Source organism: Plutella xylostella, chromosome 5 (assembly GCF_932276165.1).
Source record: "Plutella xylostella chromosome 5, ilPluXylo3.1, whole genome shotgun sequence".
NCBI lineage: Eukaryota > Metazoa > Arthropoda > Insecta > Lepidoptera > Plutellidae > Plutella > Plutella xylostella.
In genome coordinates this window covers 521,264-533,799 of record NC_063985.1, presented here as the reverse complement: position 1 = coordinate 533,799, position 12,536 = coordinate 521,264, and the positions used below count along the sequence as shown (strand labels likewise).

The 12,536-nt window shown below is 36.6% G+C and overlaps 1 protein-coding gene across 1 annotated transcript in view; it reads left to right on the top strand.

The window, feature by feature from the left end:
• Positions 1-12,536, top strand: part of LOC119690427 (atrial natriuretic peptide-converting enzyme) — an 87,066-nt gene that overhangs the window by 45,462 nt on the left and 29,068 nt on the right. Inside the window, exon 6 of the mRNA XM_048633096.1 lies at positions 6,511-6,645. Coding sequence (XP_048489053.1) covers positions 6,511-6,645 — 135 coding nt within the window. The remainder of the gene's footprint in view (positions 1-6,510; positions 6,646-12,536) is intronic.

Here is a 12,536-nt window from a genome sequence, read left to right as displayed (position 1 = left end):
ATCATTTTTAGACTTATTAACTGTAAATTTTATTTTACAGGTTGTCTAAAAAAGGGGGATTACAAAATTGTGAACCGTGTGTTTATCGATCATATTCGTTATAGAGTATATCTCTAACAATCACATGAAATGTAGTACGTACTAGCTGATGAAATTCAAGCAATACCTTTGAGGTAATAATTAATGGTAAGTAATGTATGAATGGCATGGAGCCCACAATGGCATGAATAGCTGTGCGTACACCTGGCTAATCAACCAATAGAAATGTAACATGGCCGAGGTTATGTACTATATGCCTATTATGTTTATATACCTATCTACAATGTACATACATTATGTAGGTACATAGAAAAAAACTAACCAAATATTATGTCACCTTTTAAGAAAGCATAACAATGACTTCCCACTAAAATAAAAATTAAATTATTACTAGTACTTTCCGCGAACTTTGATTTGCCTTCAAACGTTATCCCATGGGAATTAATCTACTACTATTAATCTAGTACTATATGCTCAATAAAAAATGGGTTTAGCTGTTTTCCCAGAGACCAGTAACAAATTTTTACGTTTGTAATATTAGCAGGATTATAAATAGGAGAGATTTGTTACACACAGTTCGTATTTTTGCAGTGAATAAACTCTAAAGTTATAAACCAATAAACCTTTTATCACGGAACTTATTTTAGGCAACTCCTAAAAGGCGATGCGAGACTCGCGCGGAAAAGTTACTTTTCAATGTTTCGGTGAAACCGTCTACCTTTTAAAATTCATAAGCGTGAAATCAGACTTGCCTGCAACTTGCCTCCGGCACTCGCCTCGATCAGAACGTGGCACTGCGTCGCGGCGCCCGGGGCATGTGTCTCGCACAGTCCACCACCCGCGCCGGCCACCTGATCCTGTATAGTGGATGCCGTAGCGACGCTTCATTTGCACTTGAAATATAACCTTTAAGACGTAAAAAATGCAAACGCAAACTCATAGAAATATTACGCTATAGCTAGTACAAATATCTGTATCTAAATCAATATCTGTTTCGGTCGCGAATCGAACCCAGGTTCTTAGGCATAGCAGTCAGGGTCCCTAACTACTAAACCATAATGTGCATGTAATGCAGAAAGTCCAGGATTTGGGATTTTGAAACTATAATTTATCCTGTGCGAGCGTGTTTATTTGTGGCTTCAAGTGTTTGCCAGCTATGACCGGACATTTACCCGATAGTATAACGTATTTAAAACAGCCCGGATTCCAATATATTACGGTTAACCACCCCTTGTGCCTCGTCGTTTAAAGCTGTGCAAATATGTTCATATTTATATTCTCAGTTTATTATTAAATGAATGGCCGCTTCAATAAAAGTTCGAAGTTAATTTTATCGGTTGTTGTTTATTTTTCATTTATTCTGTTGGCTGGGAAATGCGAGACAGAGTAATTAATGGTACTGCAAATAAATGTTTTCAGTATTTTAAAATGTTATTCCAATGTAGGCCTCCAATATTCCAAAAGTAGGATCAGAAATAATTTCATAATTATACATTAAGAATAACATTGTTTTCTGAAATTTTACATTTCAGTTCAAATCAGTTTACATCTAAGTTCAAATTTTATAAAACACTGACATAAACAAAGCATTTCTCGTACATTTATATACCTAATTTTACGTATGTTTAAAGAAGTGTAGTTTGCATTTCCCCGTGGAGCCCCTCGAGTAATGAGCCTCACTCAAGTTTTATCAAAGTGCTCGCTCGCATGTGGGCAGCCTAATTACTTCACAACTCCACCTCGTCTCGTGTTCTCAGTCAAAGGAATCGTATTTATCTTGCAATTTACTGTAACTCGTGCAACCTGCTTATAATCGTGTGCATACAGCTGATTCTGTTTAGGTACATGTTAAATAATAAACTAAGTCAAATAGAATTTAAAAAATTACAGTTCTAAAATTAAAAATAAATAATAACATTATATTAATTAACAAATATGCGATTTACGAACTACTTAAACTAAATTGAATCAAAAAGACTTTCCCTTATTGTACCTGGCTCAAAGGCTCCCATAATGCTGGCTGTACTACCTCTCTATATAGCCAGGGAGACTCATTGAGCCAGATACGATTTAAAAAAATATTTAATAATAATTATATACAATGACGTAGGAAATACTGTAGATAGTGTACAGAAATTTACCATTACCAATTATTGCTTTCGGTACAGATTCAAATAAATCTTTATACTTGAGATCGGTTATCCACAGCAAGCTAGTGTCGGCATGCCAAATGTTTATAGCATGCATAAAAATGCTACAGCTGACCGATTCAAACTTTCTTAATTATGCATAAACATGATATAAAATGTCCGTGTCATTTTCCCCACGAGCGGAAACTTGAGTGAGCAACTGCGCGTAACGACATGTGTCGTTATACTGGACCTTAATAATTATATGCCGTACCACAAACACGCATCGCTATGTTATTATGACGGTAAAACATCCTTTTTTATCGGTAAAAGTAGTATATAGAAAAAGTAACGGTGATTGTTATCTCGGGGGCTCGCTATTGATTCGTAAAAAAATGGGAATATACACTTTTCTTGACTCCACAAAAGTTCTTGATTCAGCCAGTAACACAATAAGACAAAGAGGCATCTATTGAAGCGTTAGATTCCGCATGAGTAACGTACCGCCATGTGAATGCGGCAATGGATAGCTCACAATGCGGCTCGCCCGCGGTTGTTTGCAGATTGCCGAGATCGCGGTCTCGGGGATATTAATGTAGCAGAAGCAATATGTTTTAGCTATTGGAAAGTTTTAGTGCATATTGCGAGAAATACGACGGTCTTTTCGGTTTTAGTTTTATACGGCCTTTTAGAAGGCAACTTTCAGTGAAATGTAAACTAAAATAGAGCTGTCATTTAATAAAAATATGCGCTACAAATATGCTACGAGTATTCGTAGCGGCTACGCCGTAGCACTTTAGTTTCGTAGCATCGTAGTAGGATTCCGTAGCACTGCCTTTGTAGCCTTGTACTTGTAGCGACATCACAGCAAAGCGTGCCAAGTTCAAGGTCACCCCCAGTATCGGACGATGAACTGAAAGTCAACAACAACATAATTGGGACGATAAATTAAATAATAAGTATACGTAAAAAATACATACATACCCTACACCCGCTTTTCACTGTATAATAATAAATTATTATTTGATACTTTGTTGCACAATAATGTAGGTACTCACATCTTAGGTCGCGAGCTGTATCGCCGTCAAAAAATAACATTGTGTTGGAGTAATTAACTATGACTTCATCGCCAGATTTTATTTGTTGTTTGCAATTACTTAGCTTTTAGTTCATTGTAAGATATCGTTGATGATGTTTATCTGGGCTTCTTTCAGTGAGACATCCTTCAGTACCTACAAGAAACTTAACGTAACTATTCACATTACTTTTCCATAGGTATAATTAGTAGTGTAGCTATAATTTCTGGAAATTCCTGAAAAAAGTAATATGCTCTAGAAAGTATTTGGCCAACAGAGTTACATTGAAGAAGAACTTCTGAATTTATTCCGCTTAGTAAATAGGTATATTATTAAACATTCATGATTAATTGGTTCGGTTATGTCATTATAATAATAATTTACACTGCAGCATTTGTGTATATTCATTCTTCAGCACATAGCTGTAGTCCACCAATACTCACCATATAAATATCACAAAGACTTTATGACGAAACCCATAAAATCGTATAAAGACTATAAGGTAAGGTGAAATAGGAGTCCTATTAGGGCGCGGACACATCGACGCGTTGTTGGCCGCTCGCGACGGCTAATTGGACACACGACCCCCGCCATCACTCGCCTGTACTGTTACTATCGCTGTATTGCTTCAGAAAATATTTTAGTGTATGGAGTTTTAGAAGAAAAATAAAACGTGTTTCGGTGGATTGATATTTTATACGACAAAAGTTGTTTAGAATGACCACGTAGTTCACCCCCTCTTGGGTTACGATTACATTTTTGCGAAAAGTACTTAGTACAGTTTAGAAGAAAATTGTAGTACCTGTTTGCACATAAACTTAAGTAGTACAGATCAGAAGAAAAATGTAGAACGTGTCTGTACATTAACTGATAACAATTATTATTAACATTACATGCAGTAGACGATATAGCTACATAAAAAATTAAGCCCTTTTCAATCTCCTTTTTACAATTTTACTTGAAATTTAATTCAATTTACTGATATTTAATACTTACTGATTTTACGTCTAATATTAATTTACAAAATATTTCTATGATAATTTTCGGCGAATTCTGCCGCGTTTTGTGAGGTTCAAAAGATATATTTCTCAAAGTAATAAAATTATGTTTCACGGCGAATAATAATTTTCGTTTCACATCAATATTTTATTTAACAAGAACCTTCACGTTTGGGACATTTTTATTGACTGTGTCTGATATTTAATATATTATTCTTCGAGATCGCTCTGAATTTCTGTACGTTTTTTTACAATAACTGATAAATTTATTAAAAAAAGGATAATTATGTTTAATGTTTACTTGCTAAATATTTTTATGAACACCATCAACCCGTCACTACTCCCTCACTCTGTCTGAATTCTCATATTGTATGCATGACACTTCAACTTGCTTCAAAATCATTATTGTTAATCCTAAAGCACGTCGGCTATAGCAGCAACCTCGCATGGTCGAACCATTTAATCTGAGCCAGGGTTTGTGCCAACTCGCGCCGCTCATCCGGCGATAAGCCCGCCCGCCCAGCTGCACTAAACGACGCTAAAACGGCACTTAGCCACAATACTTGAGCCTCATACAAATGTATCTGTTCTGTGTACACTTAATGCTAGTTTAGATATGAAATTGTGTTTAAGCGCTGCATGTTACTGTGCACAGTTGTGTGCTGCTTAATTACATACAGTGTTTTTCACGTGTATTTATTTATTTACGAGTATTTTTCATAAATACTATTTCATAATATTTTTAAATACTATTATGCGTTATAGTTTTTAGGGTTCCGTAGCCAAAATGGCAAAAACGGAACCCTTATAGTTTCGTCATGTCCGTCTGTCCGTCTGTCCGTCTGTCCGTCTGTCACAGCCGATTTACTCGGAAACTATAAGTACTACAGTGATGAAATTTGATGGGAATATGTGTTGTATGAACCGCTACAAAAATATGACACTAAATAGTAAAAAAAAGAATTGGGGGTGGGGCCCCCCATACATGTAACTGAGGGATGAAATTTTTTTTTTCGATGTACATACCCGTGTGGGGTATCAATGGAAAGGTCTTTTAAAATGATATAAAGTTTTCTAAAAAACATTTTTCTTAAAGTGAACGGTTTTTGAGATATCAGCTCTCAAAGTCGTAAAAAGTATGTCCCCCCCCCTCTATTTTTATAACTACGGGGTATAAAATTCTAAAAAAAATAGAGGTGATGCATGCTAATTAACTCTTTCAACGATTTTTGGTTTGATCAAAGTATCTCTTATAGTTTTTGAGATAGGTTGATTTAACTGTAAACGGAACCCTTTGTGCGCGAGCCCGACTCGCACTTGGCCGGTTTTTTGTATTTAATCCATATACCAAATACTATATTTAGGCAACTGTAACACTGTCCAATTTCATAATCATTGGAAATATAGTATTTGTAATAGGTAGGTACTCCATTAAATTAATTTACACTAATAAACAACGTAGTAAGGTGGTTTGTACCTCAGCTCCAGCCTCGTCTTGGGGCGGTAGTTACTCGGTAATTGGATTAAAACCACTTCATAAACGCTTAATAGTGATAATTGACTCTACGAACATCAACTTGTAATATTCAAGCCATCTTACGCTGGAACACAAATATAGCCTCTTGATCTAGCGTTCGTAATTTGTTCAAGTTAAGTTTTATTGTGTTTTTTCTGTTTACATTTGCTAGAATATTTTTTTATGTTATCGCCAATAAATATCGCAAGGAAATCTTACTTTCATCAATGTAAAATAAATAAAAACATGAACTTAAGTAGATTTTTTTTTATTTTTGAAAATAATAAAATATAATATTTATTTTTTCCTACTACTGTGCAAAGGTCTCTGTAATCTCCTCGTATTTTATTTTGGTCCAATGATCGATCGATTCTCCGCAACTTCGGCCCAATCCTGTAGGAACTTGTCGAAGTCATCCCTCCATCATCTCCACCTAGGCCTTCCACAATTATTTATTTTTTTAATTAATTTAGCTTATTTCCCTGTAGGGGCCGTCTTATCTTTCTACCCAATACAAGGTGTTGCAAAAAGAGATATACTAAGCCAAAACCTACATGTGCAGCATGTTATATCTAAGCCCGAAAAAGAAACCAGAGTTTCAAAATTCGCGAAATCATTCATTTATTGCATTACACAGGTGTTAAATACATTTAATTAGGAACTTTATAATAAGTGATCTTTATGTCCAACAGCACTGGACGTTGATTGGCCGACGACCTGTCACTCTCCCACTAACCCCCCCTCCCCCGCAGATGCTGCGCGACATGCGCGCGGGCGCGGGGTCGGCGCAGCGGTTCCGGCTGCTGCAGCTGGCGCTCAACGCCGTCGCGCTCCTCGCCATCAGCGCCGCGCTGTTCGCCTACTTCCAGGCGAACCCGGCTGTTCAGGTGAGTCTAGTTGTTTTGTTCCCTTGTTTACGTGTTGTGGAAGTTAGAGGAAGATCAAGACATTACCGACCTCGCGCTGAATGGTTACATTGAAGTTACATGCCAACCCTGTGATTAAAACCGGATCGTTCCCTAAAGCAAGATGCTATCAACGGCGGCGACAAGTGGTTACCTACAGGTTAAAGGCCAATATTTGGTTCAATAGAGTCCATATATCTTTACTTCCTTAAATTGCGTATACTCGTAAGTTGAAGCAGGATGCCAACACTGGTGCGATTACCTGCTTCAGGGAAATATAAGAGTTCAGGCAAGTCCGGGTTAAGAGAGCGAACATAGCTCTCTTAACCCGGCTCTTCTCAATATGCTCGATCTGACTGCGCCCGTATGACATTAAGCAGGGTCCGAAACACTTAAATTGTCTCTCGATATCTGAGTGTGGAAAATACGTAACAATGCGTTGGTCTGTGAAAACACAATTCAGAAAGCTTATACCTTCAACTCTTTTTTTTATGAAAGGGGTAACCAATGGCAGTTGCAAATGATATCTCAATATCGTAGACGTCACGTTTATGACGTGAGTAGGGTCAGGGATCCTGCATTAGCCCAATGTATTTGTGCGCTGCGACGCGGCACATATTCAAAGTAGTTTTAGATTTTATCTTAGAAACCCTGAAAAATCATCTTTATTTTTTGTATTCCCAAAATTTCGTTTCTGTCATCTTTATTTTTTGTATTCGTCCAATGTCGTTTGAGTTTAAAATGAGACACCTTACAAAACTAATTATTGAAAACTAAGCAAGAGCCTAATTACTGAGGTATTTTTTGTGAAATTTGTTCCAATTAGTGTAAGGTTTCTAATACCTGGCGGCCGCTGCCTGCGGGGCCGCGTATTGGAATTAGGCCGATTAATTACTGACACGTGCAAGTTCGATTTTTGATAAATATTTCTTAGAAAGGAACATAAGTATGAAGATGTTAAAATTTTACCTTGATTAGGAAAACTTTTATGTGAGATTCATAATAATGAATAGTCAAAAATTTTATTTAAATATGCATGAATAATATCGGTTATTGTGACCACGGGAGGTACTAGTAGCAATGCACCTCTAAAATCTTTGTACTCGTAGGTAATGCTTCACAACATCTTGTCAAAGTTTTTGCTCGCACATAAAGGCATATCAGGATCCCAACATAAGTTCAAGTGCCTATAGTAAAAGAAATCCCTTTCAGAGTGGAGAGTACCTTATTTTACTTTCGTTAAAAATGCTGCAATTTTACAACGAATACATTTCTTTCTTATTCCTAATGTGCTTATAATATTATTATGTTATGTCAGTCTCTCCCTCCCCTGCCTCGACTTGGCCCGGCCTGACTGTCAAGGTCAAGGTCGCAGGCACGTGGTACCGCGGCCAGTGACGAGGGTCACTGTACCTTGTTGTTGTATGTTACAGCATCAAGACACTCTTGTTACACTTAGTTCTTCATTTACCTACAAATATTAATGTAGAAAAAAGCTTATGTGAAGTTCGATAATTTGCTTGGTTAGACAGTTAGGTTGCGTCCAGACCAGATATTGCGCGGCAAAAGCGCACGACATTATGAAGTTTTCTAAATCGAACATTAAATTATATAAGTAGGTATTACAAAGGATTGTTCACAATTCCATCTCATTTATATGATTGTATCAATAGTTTCCGTCAGATAAAATTGTTAGACAAAGATACATATTATTATTATGCGAAATGCTTCCAGGTACCTATATAAGGTGTTATTTCCATAGAGCCTCATAGTTTCCTGCCGTAGTCCATCAATCAGGGAGGACATTTTCAGCTAATGGATAGATACTGCGAGGCGCTGACACCTTCTGTTCTTCATCCATCACCGAGTTATGAAAATATAGGTCGGCATATTTTCGATTTACGAAGGAATAACATAAAATATTATCCAAGCTAAGAAAAATTGTATAGTAGGCAAAGTGCGAAAAGAAAGTTTTATTTTATTTTATTTATCTATGACGGCTTATTTACACATTCAGCTATTATTGTGAGTATTAATGAAATTTGTGTCAAAGAGGTTTCATTACAAATACACCGTGACCTGAAAGCAAAGTGGCAACAATTTTAATCCAAAAAAGCGTCCACGTATTCTGATTTTCTTTAGTCTATCGGTAGTATTTAAACATCGCAAACTTGTTTTGACAAAGATTTTCTGGTTCGAAATGTATTGAATTTGACACTAATTTTATTTCGTTTTGACTTCGCGAAAGACCCCAGGACAATCACGCGTGTAGTTGGACTACTCACAGCGACATTGTAGCTGACAGAAGCACCACGCGGATGTCCCGGAAATTAATTATGTCAAGCCTTTGTGCTCCAGACGGACTGAATCATAAGTAGGCTGCCGCGGAGTCGGGGGCTATTCTCCTCATACTGTATTAATATTATTATTAATTTTGTATAAAGATATCACGGAGAATATTTTTTACAAACAAAAAATAGTTTTTTAAAATTACAAAAATATTAACTACTATTGACGACCTGATGATCAGAGGCGGGATATCTTGATGTTACTATAGTGAAAACCCATCGTTTTTTAATGGACAATAAGTTGGAGTTTACCTAGGTACAATTTTCGCTAAATACCTACATTTGCTTTGTGCATATTCGTGTCCCACTGCTAGACAAAGGCCTCCTTACGATATGTTTGGTCCAACGATCGCGATCATCCCCCACTACGAGTACAGACCACTCAGGTAAGAACTTGTCCAGGTCGACCCACCGCCATCTCCGCCTAGGTCTTCCTCGGCGCCGATGTAGGTAGGTACATTATAATTTTAATATTAAAAAAATATATAAGTATTTAGTTATCCGTCTACCGGAATGAGCCCCTGTGATGTAGGCGGGGTAGGCTGCGTCGCGCCGGGCCGGGCTCAAAATTAACTTTTCGCACATTCCTCGCGCACGGAATTACCCCTTTTTGAAATATTGTAGCGGAATTTATGCAATTAAAGGATCCGGGAAGGGCCCAACTTTGAATAATATTGATTTTTAATATTGCTTTTTCTTTGTAAGTTTACTTCCTGGCTAATTTCATTAAACTCAAAAATGTTTTATCCAGTTTTAACACGTTGGATAATTTCCCAAATAAACATTTTATTATTGTTAACAACTAAGGCAGAAACACAACGTAAGGGTGTGCTTTCTACGAAGCATCCAAATAGTAGCCGGATCCACACTAAAGGAGCTTTTCATTATTATGTAAAACAGTCCTATAATAAGGCAAATGATATCTAATAGTGACCATTTTCCATTGCATTGAATTCTAACGCTTGACTAGAAAGGCGAGTAGTTGGGAATTGGCTTAGTGCTTGATACGCCTTACGCCTAACACTGTGTCACTTCTTGAGAGACCAATGACTCAATGAGAAATGTATGTAAGTGTATGTAATGTAATAAAAAAAATTATATCAAGGAAAAAAGTAATGAAATATAACCGTGAGTTGCCATATCGTGTCGGACGAGTATCGTCGCCCTATACAGGAGATTTACTCTATACTGACGAAAAACGAACGAACGCGAGCTGTCGTGCAATCACCACGTTTAATACAACGAGATAGAGTCGCAGCCGCGCTTCGAAACACCGTATTTCGTCGTAAAGAGTGACCCCCTCGCTCGGTTGATAAAGTTTGTAAGTTTGTAAGATAGTTACAAGTTACAACTCAAATGAGCGGGAGTTAGTTCTTCATATTGAGTTTGTGGATCCTTCCTGTTCAAATATAAGTCAGTCGTATTGGTTCGAGTGCGGGTATCGCATGAACTAACAAGTTTAGTTTTGCTCGTTAGTTGCGATACTCAAAGCAACAAGCTTAATTAATAAGCTACTTGGTTCTAAGTTAACGTAAACACTACAGTGCATGACTAGCTGCTTGGAAACGTAAATTGGTAGGTAATTAAATATTAGAATTATTACGAATTTGAAAACTATTTGTATTTTATTTCTGTTGTGGAAAAGGTGAGCAATTAAAAACTTTGCATAAATTGTACGTACGACTTCAGTGTCTTCTGACTATTCTCGAGGAATAAGAATCATGATAACTACGACAACGATGTTTCACAATGTAAAGAAAATTGAAATACCTAAAAAAAGCATAGTCACTACCTACCACTTGGCGGTAGCAAAGACGACTACATCATCGACATTTTATCAACATTCATCGTTAAACTAACGACGAATATCTTACCCCCGGTATCAACCTGGAATATGACGTTTGGAATCGGCAGCATATTACCGTGTGGAGGCGCCGGGTCATAGAGCTCAGCGCGCTGAGCCGGATCAGAGCCGCTCAGCTCTTGCCGGCAGCTGACTCCTGCTGACTGACGCAATAGATATGTTATACAGGGTGTTGCAATAGTCTCCATAGTAAAAAGTCACATGACCAACAAAGTTTATAGTTTTTCGCGAATTTTGACATTTTGATGTAATTTTCGGACTTAAATATAACATGCTGCACACGTAGGTTTCCACTTAGTATACCCTTTTTACAACACCCTGTAGAGTCTAACTACGCTAAGTTATGTACAGAACCACATCATTCCTATAATATTATATTTTATAATTATTTTGGTAGTATCCAAATTTCTAGGAAACATTAAATAGAATAATCTCGATTCTCGATTGTTTTTAGTATTCATGAAAACACTCAGACCCCTTTGTTCTAAGTTCTAACCAAACAATAACGTGGAATTAGGAATAGTAATTTAGTTTAATTTAGCGGTATTATTTGGATACCCAGAGTACCACTTAGGTATTTTTGTAATACACTAGGAGAACATAGAGGCAAAGCGTACAGACGTAACATTAAAAATATAGTAAGTAAATAAGTAAATGTAGCATCGTGTTAACAAAAAGGTTCGGCCTCAGCATGTTGTCGACTTGGCCGCCGTCCAATTTTATGCCAGAATCAGAAGATGGTACAACGATTTAATACAATTGCTTCAGGCATCATCATTTAGCAACCCAAAAGTGTCTATATTTAGAATTAATACGCAACCAATTTAGTTTGAAGTATTAAGAGTAATAGGATCAAAATAATAATAATGGTTGCTGAAAACTTTTGTAATTGTTAATACATCTCATTTAGGTATAAGATAAAAGTTTGTTTAATAAATGAACTAATTACAGTAAATTGCTAGACTTTGTTTAATTTTTGATACTAATACAAAAGACAATAGTCTTTATCCTAACTAATATTATAAATGCGAAAGTAACTGTGTCTGTCTGTCTGTCTGTCTGTCTGTTACTCTTTCACGCCAAAACTACTGAACGGATTTGAATGAAATTTGGTATACATACGGTCTAGACCCTGGGAAAGAAAATAGGCTACTTTTTATCCCGGAATTCTCACGGGAAAACTTTTTAAGGCGAAGCGAAGCTCGCGGGTACAGCTAGTTCACTATAAAATCGAGACCATGACATTTAAATAAACGCCTCCGATATCTTCACGGGAAATAATACTGTTACTTATATGTCAAAATTATATCCATTTGAATAATATGTTCATGACATGAGAATGATCTTTCAGGTCATCATTAAACTTCGATAAAGCGGTATAGACGGATTTTCGAAATACCGGCCTACATTAAATTAAATTCTAGATTGAATTGGACTTTCCGAATACCCGATTCTGAATCATTTATTAACTTGGTTACTGAATGTCACAACTCATACGTGATAAATGTGATTAATGATGTTACATGTATTAATTCACCTTTTTAATGGAAAGTGCGAAATGAATTCAAAAACAAAAAAAAAATACTGGTACCTATATGAAATAAGAAACATTTTTAACTGTACTTATCCTCTTTGGCTTGTAGGTATAGTGGCCTGCACAG